The 25,540-nt window shown below is 56.7% G+C and overlaps 1 protein-coding gene across 1 annotated transcript in view; it reads right to left on the reverse strand.

The window, feature by feature from the left end:
• Positions 1-25,540, reverse strand: part of TBC1D22A (TBC1 domain family member 22A) — a 213,453-nt gene that overhangs the window by 54,043 nt on the left and 133,870 nt on the right. The window contains exons 14-15 of the mRNA XM_040233357.1: positions 22,700-22,775; positions 8,335-8,462 (exon numbers count right to left, since the gene is read on the reverse strand). Of these exons, the coding sequence (XP_040089291.1) occupies positions 8,335-8,462; positions 22,700-22,775 (204 nt within the window). The remainder of the gene's footprint in view (positions 1-8,334; positions 8,463-22,699; positions 22,776-25,540) is intronic.

Here is a 25,540-nt window from a genome sequence, read left to right on the forward strand (position 1 = left end):
TCGCCCTCACTTCTCGATGAAGAGCCTCTGTGAGGGCAGAGGGCGCGGCCAGGGCACAGGATGGGACACAGCCCCGGGGACATGGGACCACGGGAAGCGGGGCCGCCCCGGCAGACAAGAGCCAGGGAGCTGGGGTGGCGGAGGGCCCGCCTGCCCGGAACAGCGGTGGGGGGAAGTCGCACCGTGCACCCCTGGGCCTTAAAGTGCATCGTCTGGACGGGACCCGCCTGGACGCAGACCGGCGCCTTCCAGGGGCTCATGTTCCAGACGTCCCGACAGGCCCCTTACACGACCCTGCTGTCATTCTGGGGGTCACAGGTATATTTCGAGTGGGCAGAGACAGGGCCCCAACAATGAAATGCCAACAACAGCCTGGCTCTGTCATCGCCCGCAAACTGAATCTGAAATCCGAGGGCTTCTGGGCCAGTGGAAGCCGGAGGCCCGACTCACACCTGACAACAGAGAAGCATCCAGAAAGTGTGGGCTGCTGCGCAGATCTGTAACTAAATCACTCGCCCCTTTCTGACAGCATCTCCCTGCCATGTAATCCCGCAAGTATTTGATTGCTGAGCCATCAGCAACTTTTCCCCAAAACAGAGTCAGAAGCTCTGAGCAAAGGGGCAGCCTGGCTGGGGGGTGGGCCCACTGCCCTTGCTCAGGACAGGGGGTTGGGGGGTGCTAGCCGCTGGCGTCCTGGTCTGAGTGATACACGGTGCTGCCCACGAGAGCACAGAGCACGCCTGACCAGCAGGCAGAAACTGCCGCAGTCCCATCCAGGAGAGGGTCTGCTTCCAGCATCCCAGAGTCCCGCTCGGGGTGATGCCTGCCATCTCTGCACTCTCGCTGGAGGCCAGGCAGCCCAACACGTCCCGCGCCCAGGTCTCCATCCCAGGAGCGCATGCGGCCCAGCCGCTGAGCAGGAACCAGATGCAGAAGAGCCACACTCCACTCGGGACCCACAGCCCACGCATGGGTGAGTCGCAGACGGTCCTCTTCAAACTCAGCCTTTAGAACAGTAACAAGACCACTCCTCCCCAGCCCCCACTATGGCATAAAAGCCAGGAAAACATGCTGGCTCTGCCAGGTGGGCACCTTCAGACCTGAGACCACGTGGGGTGCTGCTGAGACTCAGGCAGAAACTACACCTGCTTGCCACTAGAATTTGCTCCCCAGGGGAGAGGGGGCTTCTGGACAGCCAGGGTAAGACCCCCCTTTTAGGGGGCTTCCCTGGTGGCTCAGAGGTGAAGAATTTGCCTGCCGATGCAGGAGACACAGGAGACTCGGGTTCGATCCCTGGTCCAGGCAGATCCCACACGCCGCGGAGCAGCTAAGCACACGCATCGCAACCACCGAGCCCGTGCTCCACGCCCGGAGCCCTTGTGCGGCGCCTCCTGAGGCCCGTGCGCTCCAGAGCCCGTGGTCCCAGCAAGAGAAGTCGCTGCAAGGGGAAGCCCACGCACCGCAACTAGGCGCTGGAGAAGACTCCCGAGAGTCCCTGGACTGCAAGGAGCTCCAACCAGTCCATCCTCAAGGAGATCGACCCTGAAGAGCCACTGGGAAGACTGAAGCTGAAGCTCCAATACTTTGGCCACCTGATGCGAAGAACTGACTCAATGGAAAAGACCCTGATGCTGGGAAAGACTGAAGGCAGGAGGAGAAGAGGATGACAGAGGATGAGATGGTTGGATGGCACCACTGACTTAAAGGACATGAGTTTGAGCCAGCTCGGGGAGATGGTGAAAGACAAGGAAGCCTGGCGTGCTGCGGTCCATGGGGTCGCAAAAAGACAAGACTGAGGGACTGAACACCAACAACCATAACTAGAGCGAAGGCCCGCACAGCACAGCCAAAACAAATGTATATATATTTTAAACCCTTTGAAGGAAACTACAATTCTTTATAGTCCTTAGGAGAGCCTACATTACTGTCCAGCCTCTGAGGTGTGCGAGCATCGCCAGGTGACGGACACAGCTGTGCTCAAGCTGGGTGAAAATACTCCAAACTTGACACTCAAGTGGAAGGCTAGAATGGACCTTTGTGCCCGCAGCCCGAATGAGCTCCATGAGAAGCAGACACAAAGTCAAGGTTTCTCAGATGCTCACAGCAAGTGGCATGGGGGCAGGGAGGTGGGGAGAACCTGCCTGGGAAGGTCTGGGCCAGCCCCAACCCTGTCCCCACTGCTCTCTGCCCTGCCCTGGAATCATACAGGCGAGGGAGGCAGGAGCGCCGGACTCCAGGGCCTGCGGAGGAGGGAAAGCCTCGCGGCCAGAATCATGATGTGCTGGGCCGGCGCCTCTGCCCAGCGGAGCCTCAGCCACCCCGGCAGGGAGCACAGAGGCCACACCTGGGGGCAGACGTGCAGGGCATAAGCCAGGCCTTCGGAGCTGGGCCCATGGCACCACAGATGCAGTGGCCACGGACAGTGGGAGAGACCCCCAGAACACACCTCAGCCCCTCGGAGCCCCGGCCTCCTCTTCCAGAACACGGGGAAGACGGCCGCCACGTGGGGAGGCCTGCATGTCCGCGGGGCTTGCTCGCCGCCCTGCCCGGCAGCTCCCAACAGCCTGCTCTGCGGGCCCAGCCTGGGGCGGGCGACGGGCGCTGGCGGCCGCAGTGCGTGCAGGTGGCCGAGTCCCCGGAGTTTACAAACACCCGCCCGGGAAGCCACGGACCGACAGAAAGCTTATCATGAACACTGCACGGGAGCCACTAAAACGCACCCAAACCTGAGAAATGTACCAGGAACTACAGAAACAAAAACAGGATTAAGGAGCTACCATCGACTGCCTAGTCGAACTCAGAAGAATCACGTTCATTAAAAGGCCCAGTGACGACGAGGCTGAAGAGAGCCTCATGCTCCCACAGAGCAGTTTGCGTTGAGACCCTCGAAGGCGTCAGGACCGTTCATCCTGTGACTCTCTGAAGCGACTCTTAGCACACACAAAACTCACATCACAGCCGCAATTACACTGAGAGTCCACCCCACCGCCTTTAAGCAGACGATAATATATGCACAGGGCAGGATATTATCAGAATATTATGCAACCGTTTAAGGCAAGGGCTGAAAAGACTAGGAACTAATACAGAAAAAAAAACATTATGACGGGATAATATAACAAACGCAGAGAGCACAACCATATGCAATATGTGAGCGTATTATGTTTAAAAAACTGCTGAGAATAAAGACTGGCGAAACGCCAGCATGCTTCCACAGCCGCTCTGTACGGCAAGTGGGAAAGTCTCGAGGGGGAGAGTGTTCTCTTCTCTAATGCTTCTGCACACGCTACCATGGTGAAATAAAAGAATACAGAATTTCAGAAAACAAGCAGTGAAGGAAGGAGGCCTTTTGGGAATTTAATCACTTCCGCAGGTTTATTTACAGCAATGCAATTGGCACCAGCAAGGGTGCCCAGATGCTCCGTGAACCCAGGTCAGGCCTGTACTCCGATAGGCGGGCCTCTCCGAGCTCAGTGGTTAAGTACAAGGAGGTCTCCGAGGAGCCAGGTGAACATCTGGGAACCCTGATGCTCACGCAGTGAGAAGAAGCCAACAGCTGGCCGAGGACACCATCCTGAGATGGCAAACCCTGGGCCCCCAGAGTCCTGGGAGGAGTGAATCCTCGCCAGCAAGACTGTCATCTCCCCGGGACCCCAGGCAGACCGCTGCCTCCCCTCACAGTCAGTAACTAAAGGTCACAGGAAATCGGACTGGAAATCTGGAGAATACTCCCTTGGGACGTGTCGGGCCAAGGTCCAGAAAGCAAATCTGTGGCCTAACTTTGACTTACTGAATTTCTTCCAAAGGATATAAAAATCAAGGCATGAGCAATGCTAGACCCTAAAAGAGTCGTCTGTAAACTCGGGGCATGATGGTCGGGGCTCCGTGTCTTGGCTGCCATAAAACGAGGGGGCAGACATCTCTGTGAGATAATCTCATTTCCTTTGGACAAGCTGGGGTTCCCTGGTGGCTCTGACGGTAAAGAATCTACCTGCAATGCAGGAGACCCAGGTTCAATCCCTGGGTCAGGAAGATCCCCTGGAGAAGAGAATGGCAACCCACCCAGTATTCTTGCCTAGGAAATCCCATGGATAGAGGGGCCTGGCAGGTTACAGTCTGTGGGGTCCCAAAGAGCTGGATAAGACTGAGCATCATTTCTTCTTCTTGGACAAGTTGAGAAAAGTTGCAGGATAAAAAAAAAAAAATCAATATAGAAAACTCATTTGCATTTCTGTACACTGACAATGAACTATCAGAAACAAATTAAGAAGACAATCCCATTTACAACTGCATCAAAAAGAATGGGGATAAACTTAATCAAGGAAGGGAAAAATCTGTGCACTGAAAACTAGAAGACAGTGATAAACGCAGCTGAAGAAGACACAAAGAAACGGAGACACTTCTCACTCGTGGACTCAAAGAGCGAGTGCGGCGGAAACGTCCCTCTTACCCAGAGTAGTCTACAGATTCAAGGCCTTCCCTATCAAACTCCCAAAGGCATTTTTCACACAAGTAGAAAAACAAGCCTAGAATTTGTACGGAACCACAAAAGACCCCAAACAGCTAAAGCAATCTCGAGCGGCCGACACTCTAATGCCACTTAGGAGGAAAGGAACACAGCCAGAAAATGCACTTTCATCTCCCGTCTTTCAGGAAATCCGCAGGCACTGCCCCTCCTGGCTGTCCCCTCCCCGACAGGTCCCCCTGGGGGCGGGCTGTTCCACTCACAGGGAGGGCGGTGTCACTCCACAGACGCTGGGAGAGGCCGCTCACGTGTCGTCACCTGCACGGTGGGGCTGCAGCCCAGTGCACACCCCAGAGTGTCTAGCAGGCCGGGGACCCCAGTCACACAGGAGGCGCACCCACCCCTGCGATCTGGGAGGAAGTCAAGCAGCTCCGACAAAAAGGCGAATTTGTCCCCCAAGCCCGCCAGGCCCCTCATCCGTGGGATTCTCCAGGCAGGAACACTGGAGTGGGTCGCCGTTTCCTCCTCTGGGGGATCTTCCCGACCCAGGGATCAAACCTGCATCTCCTGTGTCTCTCGCATTGGCAGGCAGTTCTTTACCACTGAGGCACCGGGGAGGCCCCCCCAGAGAAGATGCATGAAGGATAGTAAGGGAGACCCGCCGAGGCTGGAGCGCAGGCTTGGAGTTGAGGCGGGAGCAGGGCGGAGCGGAGGCTGACAGCTCTCCACGGGCAGGTGGGGTCCCTGGAGTCAGGTGCTCCCTAAACATGCAGCTCAGCCGTCCCCCTGCTGGCACCCGGCCCACTGTTGCCCAGGCCTGGCCCCCGCTACCCTTGGGGCCGGCCCCAGAGCTCGGCCTCGCGGTCCGCGTGGCAGCAGGGAGCAGCCATGTGGCCTGGAAACCCCACGTGCTCTCTCAGAGCTGGCAGCCCGGTGCGGCCCCCGTTTGCCAGGGAGAAAGCCCGGGCTTCCTCCACGAGGGGCTGGGGGGCCCACAGCGAGGGGAGGTGAGTGGCCAGAGGACCCAAGCAAGGCAGAAAGAATCCTGGCTGACTGGACAGTTGCAGCCCCGAAGCTGCATGGCACAAGCGCCCAGACCTTCTGTCTCATCCGAGGTCCTCAGAATCCACATGGAGGGCAGGACGCCTCCTTTCCACCGGCTCCCTCCCACGGCCCAGGCTCTCTGGGAGCTGGATGGGCCACCGCAGCCCCCACGGCAGCCACGACCCCACCTGTGTGGGCACAGGACACACTCTGGGAGCAGGCTTGTCTCCGGCTGGCTAGGCCACATCTGGGTGGTCGACACGCATCCCAGGAGGATCCTCAGCTGCCCCGTGAGGGATTAAGGACTTGTGGAAACCGGTAAGGGCCCAGATAATAAACACCCCGGTTTAGGGGAGGGTAATCGCCCGATTGCCATCCGATGATTACTATGTATTTCCATTGCCAAAAGATGCAATACAATTTCATGGTTACTTGGGCCTGTAAAATAGAAATACCCCCAATTTTTAAGATATGAAAAGGTTTATGACCAGGGTACTGTCAGTTCAACAATGAGTCCATGGTACAAATGAGTCAATTCATGATGAAATTTAATTTCAGGAAAATTAACTCAATAAAGATGCCACAATTGCACTTAAAGTTTTAATACCTATTAGGAATCGTAGCGAAGTGGTGCAGGGCCACAGACGCTGCACATCCATTTTCGGCTCCTCAAAATGAGACTGACTTAATACCTAATTTATTCATAATGGGGACAGTACTATAGAAAACTTAGTGCTTAATGAGGGGGGGCCAGGATCTCAGCCTCACCCACCACAAGTGAAGAGCATTCGCAATTCACGGAATATTAAGCTTTGTTTCCTGCGATGTTGCCGAGACCCATCTGATAGCACCATGCTGCTGGCCACTTTAACAACACCCCCAAATAAATGCTTTATGTCCCAGTAGATATTAGTGGCTAGAAATTCTGTGGCCACCAAGTGCCTAGAAAAGCAAAACCAAAGAGGGGGATCTGGGTGCCGTCTACTGACAAGTCATGGTTTCTGAAGCCAACACTAAAGATTAGAACATACAGGCTGCAAACAAGAGCAAAGTCAAAACCCAGAGCTTCAGAGCCCAAAACAACCCAGGTCCCCCGCTGGGCGTGAAGCACACGGGCAGCGTCAAGAACACAGCTCTGGGCTGCTGTTCCCCATGTCCTGGGAGAAAGCAGCTTGGCGCACGGGGCTGGCGGGGCAGCAGCCTAAGGTCTCCACCCCGGGCACAAACGCAGCATCCAGGCCAAGGGCACGCTTGACAGGGAGGAGGCGCGAGTCCCGTCCAGCCTGCTCAGGGCCCCGGGACCCCCACTCCATCCTCATGGGTGCCTGCCCTGCAAAGAAGCCTGTAGCCTGGGGCCCCCCTTTCCCAGCCTGTGCAGGCAGCTCGCCATCTAAGCCCGTGAAGAGCTGAAGAAACTTGCCTCTCAGAGCTAACAGTGAGACCCAGCCTCTGCAAGGATCCCACCCCTAGCCCACACAGGGGGCCCGCTCACCGCGAGTGGGGTGGAAAGGCTGTGTGGAAGCCCGGGCACTGCCTCGGCAAACAGCTTCGAGAAAATGGAAAGACGCCAGAATAAGCAACGCCACTCTCAAGGGGACAAAGGTGGTTTGTTCCAGAAAACTCAATCTCCTAAAGAAATGAATTTCATCAAAATCGGTGGAGAGGAGGAAATTTCAGAGTACACTGAATCTGTCAGTGACTTTTTAAAATCTTTATCATAAGTAACTCGAAACACAGACGACGGGCAAGTCCTGAGCAGGAGTGTTTCTGAGACACGGCTGGGGCTCCCCTGGAGTCAGAGCTTCCCCGCCACGCCCGCCCCCAAACCCAGACAGTGCCGCTGCCCGGCGGGGTGGAGCCCAGACAGAGACGGGGCCCAGGCACAGACGGGGCCCAGGTGCCGACGTATGACCGAAAGCTCTTCTCCTGGTCTCAGCTGATCAGGTGACAAGAAATGGACTTCCAAAAGACCACATTTCAGTGGAGACAGACTCTGAAGGCAAAATCAAGTACAGCAAATAGACCCAGGGCAGAACGTAGCAGGACGTGAGGCTGGAGGACATGTGTGGCCCCTCGTGAGGTGGGAGACAGGCCTGCAGGAGGGGAGGACACAGCCGGCCCCCCATGGGCAGGACATGGGGCCTGGCTCTCACTGGGACTCACATGGCCAGCACTGGAGAGGAAACGTGCGGCCCCTGGTGGGGGAGGACATGGCCAGCACTGGAGGGGAAGGTGTGGCCGGCACCCCGGGGGGAGGACCTGGGACCCAGCCCTGGCGAGGGAGGGCACGGGGCCAGGCCCTCGTGGGGGTGCGCACAGCCGGCCCTGGGGGGAGGCGCCCGGGAGGAGACACCCTGGGGGGAGATGCCCTGGGGAGGGGGTGCGGTCCTGAGGGGAGACGCCCCGGGGGTGGCCCTGGGGGGAGGACACGGGGCCCGGCCCTGGGGGGTGTCCGCGGCCCTGGGGAGTGCGCGCGGCCGGCCCTGGGGTTAGCACGGGCCGGCCCTGGGGGGTAGAGCACGGGGCCCGGCCCTGGGGGGTGCACGCGGCCGGCCCTGAGGGTAGAGTACGGGGCCCGGCCCTGGGGGGTGCGTGCGGCCGGCCCTCGGGGGTAGGGCACGGCGCCCGGCCCTCGAGGGAGGACACGGGCCGGCCCTGGGCGGGTGCACACGGCCGGCCCTGGGGGGTGCGCGCGGCCGGCCCTGGGGGTAGGGCACGGCGCCCGGCCCTCGAGGGAGGACACGGGGCCCGGCCCTGGGGGGTGCGTGCTGCCGGCCCTGGGGGGTGCGTGCGGCCGGCCCGCGGGGGCAGCGCCCCGGCGGCCTCACCTGGTAGGTGTCCCACAGGCGCACGGTGCAGCGCAGGGGCAGCTCCCGCGTCAGCAGGTTGTTCATCCAGCGGAAGGTGAACTGCAGGTACCGCACCTCGTGCTGACCCAGGTGCCGGTGCACTTGCTCTGCGGAGACAAACAGGCCCCTCGGGTCAGCAGAGCCCCGCCTGGAAACCCCCTCCAGCCGCCCGAGCGACCTCCCCCAGAGCCAGGACGGACAGGGCCCTGCTGCTCCGAGAGCGGTGCCCCCTCCCGGAGGAGCGCGGCGGACGGCAGGTGCAGCGGTGACGCGACCCGACGGGTGCTGAGCGTGCACCCCACCCCCGGAAGGGGGGCAGGGCCAGCCCAACCCGACGGGGGCGCGAGCAGGTCCGAGAGCATGGGGGACACGCGGGGACTCGTGGCGGAGCTCAGACAGAGCTCCATGGCCCTGCAGAGCGAACAGTAGGTGGCAGGGGGCACTCAGGACCCCCACCCCCAGGACAGCCGGGGCTCGCGGGGTTTTAATAATCGGGGAGTCAGGGCCGACTCCCAGGTGACGTTTCAGGGGTTGTGGCACCGTGGGCACTGCTTCTCGTCCTCTCCTCCCCCGGCCAAGGAGCCATCGAAGGCCCCCCGGGGTTCCCCCACCGAGGACCTCGGTGCTCACAGAGCAGGACCCTGTCTGAGCCCAGCGACTGGCACGGAGCCAGGCCTGGTGTGCGGCGAGTGCCCGGCACGATTGTGGATGGAGTGGAGCTGGGCCGGAGCCGGACGTGGCGCGTGGCTCAGAGGCAGGGGCAGGGCAGTGCCCACAGATGAGCTGCCTGGGACCGCCGACCAGGCCCCCCTGCCTGCGGGGCCACGGGCCTCGTCAGCTGAAGCAAAGGAGACCATTTAGCAGCGGGGAGAACAAACAACTCCAGTAAGTGCCTGGGAGGCATGTGACACTTTTCTAACACAAACGGGCGAGCAAACAGATTTGGAGGATTAAACACATACTTCTGAAACATTTGTCACTGAAGGAACCCCACCCAACAGTCAAAACGGGCCCTTTCTCTCCTCAGCAGCTCCGCCTGAGTCCGACCCCACCAGGCGCCAGGGAGGCTGCCCCGTCTCAGGCTCAGCCGGAGAAGCCCATCCCAGCCAGGGCGCCAGGACCGACAGCCCGCTGGGCAGCTCCTGCCCACAGGATGCTCGCCTGGGCCCGTGTGAGGGCAGGGAGGGGGCCCGGCCAGGGCACACGCAGCAGCACAGACTCAGGACTGTCCCTCACCGCGTCCTGAACGAGCCCCGTGATGCTGGTCAGGCCCACAGACCTGCCTGCTGTCTCCAGGTGCCAGCACCCTGGGCACAGCCAGGGCGTCTTCAGAACGAGGCCCATGGTGTCAACGCCACGAGGATGTGGGCAGAGGTTCCTCACAGATCAGCTCTTTCCAGGACGGAATGGGGGCCCCCACGACCCCACCTGTGACACTGAAGCCACAGAGAAGGCAAGGCCAGCACCCTGCCCTCCGGGAGGCCAGAGGACAGAAAGAAAAACGCAGCTCCGAGCCCCAGGTCGTCTGTATCATCGGAAGGGGCCTGGGCTTCTCTTCTGCCCGACGCAACCCCACACTCCCCAGAGGAATGAAGCGGGCAGCCCTGGGACCACCCAGCGAGGACTCGAGCTTCAGCTGCGAAGCTCTGCAGGACCTCGGGGTGGGTGGTGTCCTTGGTGAGCGCCTGCCCGGCAGCCCACCCCCTGGCCCGGCCATCCCGGCTGACTCGGGACCAAAGGGGCAGCCGTGCCAGGACAGCAGCAGGCGCTCCACGATCACGCAGACGTGGCCGCTCCTCACTGAAGACCTATTTTCTTTGAAAGCAATGATGAAGACGGATACAATGGGCCCAGCACCGATCCCCCCACCCCCCAAGCCCCCAACGCATACAGTGAACGTCCAGGGAGGCTGCCTCCTGCTCTGAACGTGCTGAAAAACGGACGCCTAAGCTCGAGCCGTTACTTCCCATTTATACACATCGGGGCCCAGCGTATATGCTGGAGTCGTTTCTCGTGTTGTATAAGTAACTGTGAGCGGATGCTCTGTCACTGGTAAAGGTAATTTGGCTAGTGATAACTCTGGACTTGAAATTTCCATGTCACTGGAAACAAGAGGGGCCGTGCAATGCGTGAGCAGGCAGGCATGATGACCGTCACTGCTCAGGCCCTCCTGCGGCGGGCCGGGCACTCACCGCCGCTGGGTCATAAGACGCAGGCTGGGAGGTCTGCCCAGACGGCCCGTCTCCCTTGATAAAAACAAACCAGGCACGCGCCCTGCATCCTGAGATTCACGCCAAGAGGGAACACGCCGCGCGTCCCAGGGACTGGGCGCCTGTGAATGCACACGGTTCACGCGGGCCCAGATGCTGCTGAGACTCACCTTCCCAGAGAGCGGGCCTAACTGCTCACACGCAGAAACCCGACAAAGAAAACCGCTCACGGGGCTCCCCCCACCCACCCGAAAGGCCGAGCACAGGTGAACAACACCATGCTTCTGCTGGGCGAGAAGCTGCTGGGTAGGCTTTGATTTGGGGGCGGGGAGCAGATTTCAATTCTCTAATCAGCTAAAAAACAAAAACAAGAGCCACTGACCATGAACAGCCCCCCACCCACCCCCCGTGAGGCTGCCGCTCCCGTCCTGACTTCCCAGGGATGCGGGTTCTTTACGGGGAGGGAGGTAAAGACACTCATTCTCTCCAGCCACTCGTAACCACCAACAAAAATGGCTTCAGGGAATCATCTCAAGACCAGCTTTGATGGCCCACACTCAGAACCAAGACAAGTCTTTCTTCTTAAGGTCAAGGGGAATCGCTCTACCGCTCTATTTGGAAGTCTCCACTTAAAAGTTAATTAACTGGTCTCGGTTTGGCAATAAACCTGGAGCATCGGTCTTGGGTGGAGGGTCGCAAAGATGTCATCATTAAAGAGCAAAGAAGCTAAATCGCTGAGCGGGACCTCAGGCGCTCGCCTCTCATCACCCACCAGGGTGGTCATCATCGCTTCCCGAGTGAACACGCCCCCACCTGAGCAGCCGGAGGTGGTCCCAGCGTGGCCTGCGGAGCTGGGACCAAGGCTGGGGCGCGTCTCTACCACCAGGACCCACCCACCTCCAGCCCCCGAGGGGCAGCCCAGCCCCCTCCTTCCTGGGGCTGCCCAGTGGGCTGGGTGGGAGGTGGCCAGGCCACCTGAGGGCCTCCCTCTAAACGGGGAGTCTTTTACGATCAGGTGTAAGTGCAGGCCTGGAAGGAAGAGCTCCCGGAGCAACCGTTAACGTTCCATGTCCTCGCACAGGACAGAACGTCCTCGCCGGTCAAAGTCAAAGCACACCGTGGCTCTAGGCCTTAAAAGGCCCCTCGAGTCCTGCAGGGGAGTTGAGTGTGGTCCCACCTGCTGGCCGCCAGCCCCAAAGCCCTCCCGGGACCCAGCCAGCCCCAACATGGGAGGAGAGTTGGCTCCTGATTTTAGGAAAACAAATCCCTCTCTACCAGCTCTGGCGGGACATCTAAAAACAAGCTTCAACTGGGAGGAAAACACAAGGACTGGGGAGGCACAGAGGCCCAGAAAGGACGGAGGAGAGGGAGCAGAGACGGAGACGGAGGGTCCCCAGCTGGCCGTCCAGCCCGGCTCGCCCCAGCAACACCCTGGCCCTGGAGACTGCGGGAGGCCCAGCAGGCCTGAGCCCGAGGGCCTGGGACCACAGAGGGAGCCTCCGGGACGGGGCTCCTGCAACAAAGGCAGGCAGGGGATGGGAGCGGGGCGGGGGGGGGGGCAGGAGGCCGAGGGCAGGGGGCAGGGATCAGAGGGCAGGGGGCGGGGGTGGGGGACAGGAGGGCAGGGGGCAGGGGCGGGGGGCAGGGTTACGAGGATGCTGAGCCACTGACCCTTCACGGCAGGCTGGCCCAGCCCTCCCACACAGCGGAGCTGAGTCCTCCCAAGCACTCAAGCGGGCATCGCCCCTCCCTGAGTATCTGACACCACTGGGAGTGCTGGGAAATGCATCTGAGTGGTGGTCCCTGGGGTCAAGGCTCTTGCACAAACAGCACCCTGCCTCCACAGCAGCACCAGGTCAGTGAGCGGGAGGGGCCAGCCAGTCCAGGAGGCCTCGGGCCCCAGCGTGGAAGGCCCTGCTCAGCCAGTGGTGGGAGGGTGGGGGGGCAGGGGTTCACACTGAGGCAGGACGCGTCTCAGGGAGGGTCGGCCCTCACCGAGCAGCCAGGGGTGCCGCCGCCTGCCCTGTACACGCAGCGCTGCTCCATCCTCCACAGACGGCGCACTGGCTCAGATCGTGAGCTTCCCACCCGTCCGACCACCCGACCTGCGGCCTAACGGGCAAGAGGGTGGAGAGGGGAGAGTCTCGGCAAAATAAAGGCCTCCGAGGAAACCTGCGTGGTGCCACGAACGCCCAGATACTGGAATAACCAACATGGAACTGCTCTAACCCCCACGCCAATAGGGGTCCCTGTAAACAGGCAGCTGCATTTTCAAACTGAACAAAAGCAATGACGCCCCAGATGCTGGGGGCGCCCTCCTGAGCCGGAAGCGCAGCAAACACCCTACTGGCAATTCAGCGACCGGTACCAAGCTTGCAGGCATGCTGGGAGCCGTGCTGTAGGCAGGGATATGGGGACACGGGCGCCTGCGGGAAGCCAGGAAAAGGAAGTATGCTTTGCCTTCAAGGAAGGCAAGCTCAACCTTCTGTCCTCCTCCGTCCTCACAGGCAGCCCTGCAGGCAGGGCAGCAGAAGGCACAAGTGCTGGCAGGGGCCCCGCGAGGAAGGTGGAGGCCTGGCGGTAGGCACCCCCATGGCGCGGCCATCACACGACTCTGCGCCAGGACCCACGGGCCCCTGTGTGGCTGGGAGACGGCTGGGCGGGCTCTCTCGTGTTCGGTCCAGAGCTGGATGCCACATGGAGACCATCCTGTCCATGGGGGAAAGAGAGCAAGCAGGGCTCCCATTCTGGAGAAGGTCATGCGCGGCTTGCCGGAGGTGCTGTGAAACACCAGGGCAACACGCAGAGAAAGACCCGAGGGCGGGGCTCATATGCTGTAGGCGCCGAATAGATGCTAGCTGCCATCACTACTATTATTATTAGCAGCAGCAGCAACCAAGTTCAGTCAGGGACGGAGGCTCAACTAGAACCTACGGGTTTATACACTGTTTTTAGACTACAGGAAACCGCCTCTACTTCTTTGATTTTTTCCTTTTTTTTTTTGGACTGACTCAATGGGCAAGCTAGTGGAGGTGATGGAATTCCAGTTGAGCTGTTTCAAATCCTGAAAGATGATGCTGTGAAAGTGCTGCACTCAATATGCCAGCAAATTTGGAAAACTCAGCAGTGGCCACAGGACTGGAAAAGGTCACTTTTCATTCCAATTCCAAAGAAAGGCAATGCCAAAGAATGCTCAAACTAGCGCACAATTGCACTCATCTCACACACTAGTAAAGTAATGCTCAAAATTATCCAAGCCAGGCTTCAGCAATATGTAAACCATGAACTTCCAGATGTTCAAGCTGGTTTTAGAAAAGGCAGAGGAACCAGGGAACAAATTGCCAACATCCGCTAGATCATGGAAAAAACAAAAGAGTTCCAGAAAAACATCTATTTCTGCTTTATTGACTATTGCAAAGCCTTTGACTGTGTGGATCACAATAAACCATGGAAAATTCTGAAAGAGATGGGAATACCAGACCACTTCACCTGCCTCTTGAGAAATCTGTATGCAGGTCAGGAAGAAACAGTTAGAACTGGACATGGAACAACACACTGGTTCCAAATAGGAAAAGGAGTACGTCAAGGCTGTATACTGTCACCCTGCTTATTTAACTTATATGCAGAGTACACCATGAGAAACACTGGGCTGGAAGAAGCACAAGCTAGAATCAAGACTGCCAGGAGAAATATCAATAAACTCAGATATGCAGATGATACCACCCTTATGGCAAAAAGTGAAAAGGAACTAAAAAGCCTCTTGATGAAAGTGAAAGAGGAGAGTGAAAAAGTTGGCTTAAAGCTCAACATTCAGAAAACGAAGATCATGGCATCTGGTCCCATCACTTCATGGGAAATAGATGGGGAAACAGTGGAAACAGTGTCAGACTTTAGTTTTTTGGGCTCCAAAATCACTGCAGATGGTGACTGCATCCATGAAATGAAAAGACGCTTACTCCTTGGAAGAAAAGTTATGACCAACCTAGGCAGCATATTCAAAAGCAGAGACATAACTTTGCCATCTAAGGTCCATCTAGTCAAGGCTATGGTTTTTCCAGTGGTCATGTATGGATGTGAGAGTTGGACTGTGAAGAAAGCTGAGTGCCAAAGAATTGATGCTTTTGAACTGTGATGTTGGAGAAGACTCTTGAGAGTCCCTTGGACTGCAAGGAGATCCAACTGGTCCATTCTGAAGGAGATCAGCCCTGGGATTTCTTTGGAAGGAATGATGCTAAAGCTGAAACTCTAGTACTTTGGCCACCTCATGCGAAGAGTTGACTCATTGGAAAAGACTCTGATGCTGGAAGGGATTGGGGGCAGGAGGAGAAGGGGACGACAGAGGATGAGATGGCTGGATGGCATCACGGACTCGATGGACATGAGTCTGAGTGAACTCCGGGAGTTGGTGATGGACAGGGAGGCCTGGCGTGCTGCGATTCATGGGGTCACAAAGAGTCGGACACAACTGAGCGACTGAACCGAACTGAACTGAATGGGCATGAGTTTGAGTAAACGCTGGGAGTTGGTGATGGACAGGGAGGCCTGGCGTGCTGCAGTCCGTGGGGTCCAAAAGAGTCAAGACATGACTGAGGGACTGAACTGAACTGAATAGATCCCTCTTCCCCCAAATGCAGCCACAGAGCCATGTGGGTTTTCAGCTGAAGGCATGTTAGGCAGACTGGACGCCTCCTAGGAGAGTGAGAGCCACAGCCACCTGCCGTCCACTGGCCCCAGGCGGGCACAGCATGGAGCCGCTGGAACGATCAGGATGCTGGCCACGGGGACCTCACCCCGGCCTGGGACAGGGAGATGGCTGAAGAGGGGCGCACGGAGGCGCGGCCGCACCCACACGCCTTCCTGAGCCCACCCTCCATGCCCATCACTGCATCCCCAGGGCCCACACCTCCGGTGAGACGTGGCCTCTGTGCCCTGTGCTCAGATCAGCCAGGCCGGGGCCTACTGGTGCCAGCAAGGGAGGGGAGCGTGCACTGCCCACTGCCGCTCACTGAACATTCCACGGGCTGGGGTCGCTGTGGCAACTGATTTATCCTCTGCTCTCCGAAGGCTCACCTTGTAGCAGTAATAAAAATATTTTCACTTGGGTGGTAATAAAGCTGAATCTAGTTTACTAGCTGTAACTGAATTCTATCTTGAAAGAATAAGTCAATTTTAACCTTACAATGTAGTCGAGACAGCTTTCAGAGAAATTTCATTAAAATCACATTTAACCTAAATTTAAAAACACAGGGAAAGGGAAAATGCTCACGCAGATTAAGGCTTTAACACAAGAAGGTAGGACTATTCTCCATCGATGCATATGGGCGTTGTTTTTTCCCCAAGGGTGAAATGTAATTGCTAATAATAATGATGGGCAGCATCCCGCTTGGAGCCCGCGGTCCGCCAGGCAGTATCAGCCGCGCTAACGGGCGCGGACTGGATGGTTAAGTGTCAGAGGAGGAATGGACCTGGGGCTGGACGGAGGCGCCTGCCGAGGGAGGCCTCCTGCCAGGCCCCGCGTGCTGGCCGAGCAGATTCCCCAGACTAAGCCCCAACCAAGGAGGGCTAGCCCGCCCGCTGTTACCTGCCCGCTCTGCAGCTGGTAAGGTTAAAATGATGATGACGTAACACGGGTACAGGGCTGGCTGAGTTCACCATGTGCCAGGGGCTGTTCTAAGCATCTCACCCGCACTGATCCTCCCAAGGGGACTATACTCACCACCCAAACCCACCTCCAAGCAGCAGACCAGGAATCTGAACACTCCAGGTCCCACCCTGCGCTAAGAGGTGGTCCAGGAGAAGCCAGAGGCATTCAGCAAGAAGGATTTCCGAGGAGCCCAAGGCAGGCCCCATGTCCATTCCTCCTCTGATGCTTAACCAGCCCGCCGTGTCCGCTCATGGAGCTGCAGCAGGACAGAAATTCAGCACCTCCTTTCCCGCTTCCCCCACAGTGTGAGGTCGACCTGTCCCTCGGGTTCCCACCAGCTCACATGCCCCCAGCTTGTTAGTGCCCCAGCCCCAAGGAGAGGGCTTCCAGGGCCTCCCAGGAAGGACAGGTGTCTGCTCCCGCGGGGCACAGGGGCATCCGGGCAGGTGGGCAGCCCACCACACGCAGTCCTGCACAGCTGCCACCCACCCCAGCCAGCCACGGCCTCTGCTTCCTGCAGCTTCAGAGCAGGTGAGCGCACTGAGAGCGTCCGAAGTGCAGGCAGACGGGCGGCCTTTTTGCAGACCAGCCCTGCACACAGGGCACAAGGTGTGGAGCCAGGGAGGGGGGAGAGGGACCCACGCCAGCCCAGGTCCCCAGCCCCAGCCCCAAGCAGCTCTGGGTTCCGAAGGTGCCCAACAATGTGCCAAACACACCAAAAATGGTTCATTATTGACCTGAAATTCAGATTGAAGTGAGTGTTCTCTTCGTGCTAAGTCTGACAGTGCTAAGCCTAGGTAGGACTGCTTCCCGGTTTTTCCACAGGAAGAGAAAGCAGAGCTTGGAGGGCAGTCCCAGCCTCCCCAGATAGCTTCGGGATGGTTTAGAGCGTGGACAGAACTCCTGGGCCACAGTCACAGGCCACCCAGTCCAGACTGGTCCACTAATGACAAGGTCTATCCTTTTCCCCCTGGCCCACTGGGGCCTCAGCTTTATGGTTCCTCCAGCACTGAGGGCAGAGCCCCAAAGACCATGGCCTGCAAAGAAGTCACAGGCCTTTGGGGATGGGAGTGCCTGCCTCCTCCCACCCCCTCCCCAGGCTGCCCAGGACAGACACTGTGCCCGTGGGCTCCCCAACCAGGAACCACCCACGAGTGCCCCTCTCTGTGCCCACTTCATTCCCCACGGGACAACTCGCTCATCTGTGAAGCAATTCTTTAAGATCTGATTTTCAGTCTTCTGAAAAGAAACCCAGCATGGACATAACCAGATTTACACATCTGCTGAGGCTATCTTCAGATATTTCTTTTTAATACTGAAATAGGATCTCATGGTTTTTTCATCAAAAGATATGGCAAATGTTCCACTTACATTATCTTGTGTCACAAAAGATGTGTGAGCTCAGAATACAAAGTGGGGGCTGCCCCACAGGGGGCCCTGGCCCCAGGATCCAGCTACGAGGCTCTGACTGCACCCTCTCCACAGGCAAGGCCAGGGGCTGAACTGGGGGCCCCTAGGGACCAGCAACCTCAAAGGTTAACATCGGATGTGACAGACATAATAATAAATGGGCAAGGTGTGTCACTCAGATACACTGCCAACTATGGAATTCCACGTTCAGGGTGTGTCAACACGCCAGGTGCAACATGGAGTTAAAATTCAGCTCTAGAGCTTTGTATGTTAAAATCCTATCAGCCCGCTGGCATGTTAACGTATGTTTACTATTGAAGCAGTAAATTACCAAATGATTGGTGTGAACTGTTAATTTTATGCACAAGCCTCACTCCCTAAATAGGGAGCAGATTGACGTTAGCAGAGATGCTGAGGGCACGCACACCCGCCTCTGCCCCACTCTCTCCACCAAGCCCCTCCCCTGGCAACAAACCTCGCCCGGCCTGGGCATGTGGGCACATCCCTGTCCTCCCGACTTTCCACTTTCGCCGCAGCCCGTGACTCGGTTTGGTCGATGAAATGCAGCTGAGCGCTGGGGACCACTTTCTTTTGAAGCATTAGGAGTCCATGAACAACCCCCCAAGTTTTTCCCTCCATCACAGGAATCAGGCCAGCAAACTTCTGAAGGCAGCTCCTCTACCAGCCTGAGCTCCCAGGAGAGGAGGGCATGGACCAGAACCGTGGCCAGGCCTCAGATGACTTGCCCTGTGGGTGGGGAGCTCCCAGGGAGACGCACAGGCTGTCTGTGGGGATCAGATGTGCTTCCCCGGTAGCTCAGCTGGTAGAGAATCCGCCTGCAATGCAGGAGACCCCGGGTTGATTCCTGGGTTGGGAAGATTCCCTAGAGAAGGGATAGGCTACCTACTACTCCAGTATTCATGGGCTTCCCCGGTGGCAGACAGTAACGAGTCTGCCTGCAATGCGGGAGACCCAGGTTCAATCCCTAGGTTGAGAAGGGCATGGCAATCCACTCCAGCGTTCTTGCCTGGAGATTCCCATGGACAGAGGAGCCTGGTGGGCTACAGTCCATGGGGTCGCAGAGTCAGACATGACTGGGCACACACACAGATGTGGGGGTCAAGGTCAGGGCCAGGTCTATTTGGCCAGCAACAGGGGTATCTGGCATTCCACCCAATGCAGACTTTCACCCTAAGCTGCCCACACTCCCACTCTTTTCCCCACAGACGTTTTGCACTGACCACCTGACTCACCCCAGATGGGATGGGGTGCTGACCTGCTGCCACAGTGATTGTGCCCCTGGCTGAGCTGCGAAGGGAGGTCTGTGTGCTTGGTTTGCAGTCCTTCCTGATTACAGTTTCTTAGAAACAGTGAGAAAAAACAATTCAGATTTAGGTGGCCTCTTGGACTTCCAAATTCATTCTTGGATATGAATATTTTCTGCTGGATGTAGACCTCCCCACTCCGGTATTCTTGTCTAGAGAATTCCATGGGCAGAGGGGTCTGGTGGGCTACAGCCCATGGGGTCGCAAAGAGTCGGACACGACCGAGCGACTAACACGTTCACTTTTCAGACTCTAGGGTGACAGCTGTATCTTTCCTGTGCATGGACAATTTCTGCTTGTACTTCTGTTGAGAAGTCAGTTCTCATACAGCCATTCTTAGGAAATAATCCTTTACTCCAGCTGCTTTAAGAATTAGTCTTCAAATAAATTTTACTATTGTGTGTTTATATAGTTTTCTCTTTATTCTCCTGGAAATTCAGTGGGCTCTTCAATCTGTGAATTGGCTTATTTCAGTAGTTCGGGAAAATAAATCATTATCTCCTCAAATTCTGACTCTCTCTCTCTCCTATGACTCTAAATAAATAAATAAATACGAGGCTCTCTAGCCATACCCTTGATATCTTTTATTTTCTATATTATCCATATTCTTATTGCTCCATGCTTTATTTTGGCTATTTTCTTCCCATGCATCTTCCCCTTCACTAACTTTCTCTATCGCCATGTCTAATTTGTTAAATATTTTCCACCTCTCATGTAAAATTACATAGTTTCTCATTAGCTGGGCAAATATTTTCAAGACTCTATTTTATACGTCTTCATACACAGTAAAGAGAATAGTTTCATGGCCTATGCCTAAGAATTACAGAAACTTGACATCTTGTGGGCCTTGTCATCTGTTGCTTCGCTTCCTTCACGCTTAAGAGGTGTAGAACATATTCTTAGCTTTGACTATATGTAGATCATTTTACATGGGAAAAAAAAAAAAGAGAAACAAAGCTAGAACTCTCTGGTTTAGCATCCTCACAGAAGAGGGCCAGGAAATTTTTGTCTCCTTGTTAGCAGTTCAATGCTTTTAAGAAATCTGTTTTCTTTTTACCTTCTTTCTTTGCCTTTTTCTCTTTCCTTCTACCTCCCACCCAATTTGTTTGTTGGCTTCAAAAAATAATCTTATCCATTGTTTCAGTCCCCTGGGTGAGAAATCTGGTTGGAGTTACCGAGACGGTAACGGCACCCCACTCCATTACTCTTGCCTGGAAAATCCCATGGACGGGGGAGCCTGGTGGGTTGCTGTCTATGGGGTCGCACAGAGTCAGACACGACTTGAAGCGACTTAGCAGCAGCAGCAGCAGCCCATTACCACTAGATGTGGAAGGCCCCCTCCCCTCACCTTCTACATCCCCAGTCAAGTGGCTCAAGGCTCCATCCCTCCTTCTGTGGGAAGTTCTAAAACTCCCGCTCAGAGATCACAGGTGACGCCCCTGGCGCTTCTCAGCAGCCAGCCGCCCTCTCTTGAGCCGATTACCACCCCCTGGGCAGTCTCTCAGGCCACTGCCCCTCACCCTTCCACCTGGCGTCCTTACAGACAAAACCCTCTCTCTTCAGTCATGCCAGCCTTCTGTCTATGGAGCAGACTGCTTCTAAAGATCTAGGGGTAACAGACAGTAGGGTAAAGCATGACTCAAACAGGAAACTGCTTGGGAGTGCTTTCCAGAAACTCTTTAGCCAGTCGTCACAGCGAGAAAATGAGACAGTGACCCTGAGCTTCCGGCCCCTTCTGCAGCACCCCCGCCATCCACGCTGCTCCCGCACCGTCCAGGCCTCCGAGTCGTCCTTCAGGGGGACAGTGAGCGAAGGGCCCAGGACGCCTCTCCCAGGGGCTGCTGCTGAGAAAAAGCCACACCCTCCCAGGAGGACAGTGAGCAAAGGGGCCCGGGACACCTCTCCCAGGCGCTGCTGAGAAAAAGCCACACCCTCCCAGGAGGACAGTGAGCAAAGGGGCCCAGGACGCCTCTCCCAGGCGCTGCTGAGAAAAAGCCACACCCTCCCAGTTCCGACACTTTCTGCCTGAAAGGCCCAGCAACTCTTCTTCTGAGGCCATCACAGAGGTTCTTTCAGGTCTGGCTGGAAGAGCAGTTACAGACAGGTTACCCAGCTTAACCTGCTACCAAACAGAGCCTCCTCTGTCGTGAAGCACCGATCATTTAAACAGAACCACCGCAGGATGAAAACGCCCTCCTCAGAAGGCGTGGGAAAATAAGAACAGGGTTTACTGAAAAGCCCAGACCTGGCTGGGGCTCCTTTGGTTGCTGTGGGTGCTCTTTTAAACAATCACCCAGCGAATCTCTGATGTGCTGCTTCTGAACCACAGCACCAGAGAAAATCGATTCAAGCATTTCCCAAACTGTGGCCCTGGAACAAATGAGCACTAACCACACGTTTCTAACCTCCACACAAATGCAAAATCCACCTTCTTGGAGAAACAGGAGAGAAGCCACTGAGTGTAATTCACAGCTCCGGCAAGTCGTACTCCAAAGATCCAAATGAGGCTGGGGGTGGCGTGGGGAGGTGGGGAGAGGTGGGAGGGGGTGTGAAGCTGCTGGCAGGGAAAAATCCCAACAGCATCCGACAAAGACGTCCCCGCAGAGCTAAGAACAAATGTACATAAATGCAGTTACATAAGCAAAAAACCTGTGCTGTGAATAGGTGGCTGCCAAGCAGCTAGATACACTGAATCAGATAAAGTATCATTGGAAGAACCGAGCAGAACTTCATAATATGGAAATTAGGTAATAACCATTAGACACAGCTGAAAATCAGATTCAATCAAGGGACAGAGTGGAGTTGATAATTTGTATGACTCCGTTTTATAATGTCATTCGATCGTTTCCCAAAAAGAGCCTTTGTTGGGAAGATGGGGACGGATACGCTGTCTACGGCTGAGGGTACAGCAAGGGCAAAGGCGACGTCCATACCCTTGGAAGGTGGCCCTGGAACGCAGGTGGCTTGTCTCTGCTTTGAGCAGAGCGCGACATCTCTGCAGATCTGGTGAAGTCACCCATCGAGGTCACGCAGGGCACGGGGTGACAGAGCCTGCCCCGCCCCGGCACAGCGCAGCTGTCCGCCTGGTGTCACAGGCCCACGCCCGGTTCTGCGTGGCATCACTCTGTTAATGCTCTGCTCATTAATTTAACAGACGCTCAGGAGGGTACGCTTGGAATGGGCCAGCATCATCTTTCAACGTTCACTTAATTAAACCCTGCTATTGCAATGTGACAGTCAGCACATCACAGGGGGAATTATTTTAAGGACGAAGGTAGAAAGTACTTCAAAGCCCCCACTTACATATGAAAGCGTAATCAAAAACGGCCGGCACGCACTATGATTTTTCTGTAACATTAAAGATGTTATTTTCCCGACTCGGTAATTAATTGGATTCCGTGGAGAAATTACGCCCGCATCCTTGATAGCAAAATGACGTGCAGAGGCAGGAACGCTGGGCCAGAGGCCAGCCATAAACAACCAGGCTGCCGCCGGATGATGGCAACCGCCGGCCTTAATAAGAGTGAGGGCTGCCTGCTTCGAGGACGCGCTCATTACTTGCTGCGAAGGGATGGCACTGAACTCTGATTATATCGCCTTCATAAGAGGAACGGGACTGGCTTCAGCCCCAGCAATGCCCGGGTAGCCCCGGAAGAAGGTGCAGCAGGGGTGGGGGTCCTAGGATAACTGGGTGAGCCTTCCACCCCCTCCTCCCCCGCCCCCCAGGAAGAGGGGCACGCAGGATGCGGGCTTACCGTCAATGCGGCTCACGAGCTCTTCCAACATCTTCACTTTCATCTGAATCCCGGGTTGGGCGAATGTATAGTTGTCCTGAGGGGAAAATAACAGGGAATATCATAGGCGTGGAGGATAAAACCGGCTTTCCAAAGGGGAACAGGCAGTGGGGACAAAGGTGGATGGTTTGACAAGAGGACGAATTCACAAGGTGAGCAGCACACGAACAGCCTCCTGGAGGCTGTGTCACACCACCCGCGTGCAGGTGAGCCGGAGGTGAGCTCGAAGTGAAGTCACCCTCTCTGGGGAGTATTTACGGGGCATTTCTATACCTAAAGGCAGAGGTTTACATTTAAATGGAGTCCTCTGGAAGTTGCTCTGGCCAGCAGAAGGGCAGAGTGCACTCAGCACCACAGGGGAGCTGATGGGAACCCAGGACCTGCCCGGCGCTACTGGCGTCAGGCCTGCCATCCGAGGCTGAGGACATGGTCACGGTGTGAGCACGGACAGAACAGGGGGCTTCAGTCTCAGGCACTCAGATGAAGAAGTCCATAAACTAAGACAGGAAAACCAGCGCGGCCAGTGGGCAGCGGGGGAGGGGGCTCCAGCCCGGCCGACCCGGAATGAGAGCCCAGCCCGATGCCTTAGATGCTGTGTGATGTTAGCGAGGAGCAGCACGTCTCCGGCTGCCGCTGCACCATCTGTAGCGCGAGAATGGCAACGCAGCCCGTGGGGCTGCTCTGAGGCTTCAAGGAGGCACCGTCACTGGCGGGCACCAAGGCTTCGGGAACAGGAGGCCCAGTGCCGCCACTGCCACAACCGGAGAGCACATGTCGGCGGGGAGCCAGGAGGCACGTCGCACGTCCTGCCCCAGGGCGCCCCGCAGGCCGGCCCTCAGGAGCCTCAGCCTGTGCCCAGGGACCGTTCTCAGGACGAGGCTTTCGGCTGCACGCCTGCAGTGACAGACTCGCACTCGGTTGCTACGGGAGGTGGGGTAGGGACCCCACAGAGTACCCAGGGCCTGATTCCCAGCAAGGTGGGGTGGCGGTGAAGGTTGCCAACCAACCAACTGGAACAGGGAAAGTACCCGGGGTCACCCAGGTGGGCCCGGTGTGGCCGGGCCCTTGGACGTGGCGGCAGGAGAGTCAGCATCAGGGAAGTGAGGACACCGGCCCCCACTTGGAGGACAGACATAGGGGTCAGCAGACCAGCAAAGCAGGCTGGACAGAGGCCGGGGAGCAGCTTGTCCCTGGAGGCCCAGGAAGGACATGGCCTGGCCCACGCCTTGATCCACACCTTGACCCCGCCCCGGCCCCAGGCCCCAACCCCTGTCCACATTCTGACCTCCAGGACTTGCTGTTGCTGTTGAAGCACTAAATGGAGTCCGACTCTTTGTGACCCCGTGGACTGCAGCACACCAGCCTCTTCCGTCTTTCACCATCACCCAGAGTTTGTTCAAACTCATGTCCATTGAGTCAGTGATGTCATCCAACCATCTCATCCTCTGTTGCCCCTTCTCCTCCTGCTCCCAGTCTTTCCCAGCAACAGGGTCTTTTCCAATGAGTCAGAGAAGGAAATGGCACCCCACTCCAGTACTCTTGCCTGGAAAACCCCATGGACAGAGGAGCCTGGTAGGCTGCAGTAAATGGAGTCTTGAAGAGTCGGACATGACTGAATGACTTCACTTTCACTTTACACTTTCCTGCATTGGAGAAAGAAATGGCAACCCACTCCAGTGTTCTTGACTGGAGAATCCCAGGGACAGAGGAGCCTGGTGGGCTGCGGTCTATGGGGTCGCACAGAGTCGGACACAACTGAAGCGACTTAGCAGCAACTCTTCGTATTATGTGGCCAAAGTACTGGAGTTTCAGCTTCAACATCAATCCTTCCAATGAATATTCAGGACTGATTTCCTTTAGGATGGACTGGTTTCATCTCCTTGTAGTCCAAGGCACTCTCGAGAGTCTTCTCCAGCACCATAATTCGAAAGCACCAGCTCTTCGGCGCTCAGCCTTCTTCACGGTCCAACTCTCACGTCCGTACATGACTCCTGTACATGACCTCCATGCCTGTGAAATGACAAACCCATGTGGTTGCAAGCCACAAGGCGCTGTGCCTGCGGGTCCTTGGATATGAGTGAGTCCTGTTGGTTCAGGCGGGCGTATGCTGGGCTGGTGCTGGGAGAGAACGGCTTGTCCTCGGGGAGACACGGGTGGAAGGGGATGGGGACATGGGCACAGCAGCCCTGCACCATCTGCCCCGGGATCTGTGCGGGGGTGGGGGGAGGGCCCCCGGAGACACAGCCAGGAGAGGACGGCCTTCACGCCTGCAGTGATGTCTGAGGCTGAGCAGTCAGACGTGGCGCTTGAGCTCCTGCACCGAGGACTCTCTGGGCTTGATGTGCGTGTGCACACAAGCACGTGCACACACACACCCAGGCACACACACAAGCATGTGTACACACACGGGCACAAAATGTGTGTGTGCACACAAGCACATGCACACACACACAGAAGCACATGCACACACAGAGGCACACACACAAACACGTGTACACACATACCCAGGCACACACACAAGCATGTGTACACACACACCCAGGCACACACACAAGCACGTGCACACACACACCCAGGCACACACACAAGCACGTGCACACACACACCCAGGCACACACACACGGGCACAAAATGTGTGTGCACACAAGCACATGCACACACAGAGGCACACACACAAGCATGTGTACACACATGGACACACACATACACATGCACACACAGACAAGGATGAGTACACACACACACAGGCACATACACACACACTCCTACACATGTGCAGACAGAAGCATGTGTACACACATG

The sequence above is a fragment of the Oryx dammah genome, unplaced genomic scaffold, assembly GCF_014754425.2.
Source record: "Oryx dammah isolate SB20612 unplaced genomic scaffold, SCBI_Odam_1.1 HiC_scaffold_29, whole genome shotgun sequence".
NCBI lineage: Eukaryota > Metazoa > Chordata > Mammalia > Artiodactyla > Bovidae > Oryx > Oryx dammah.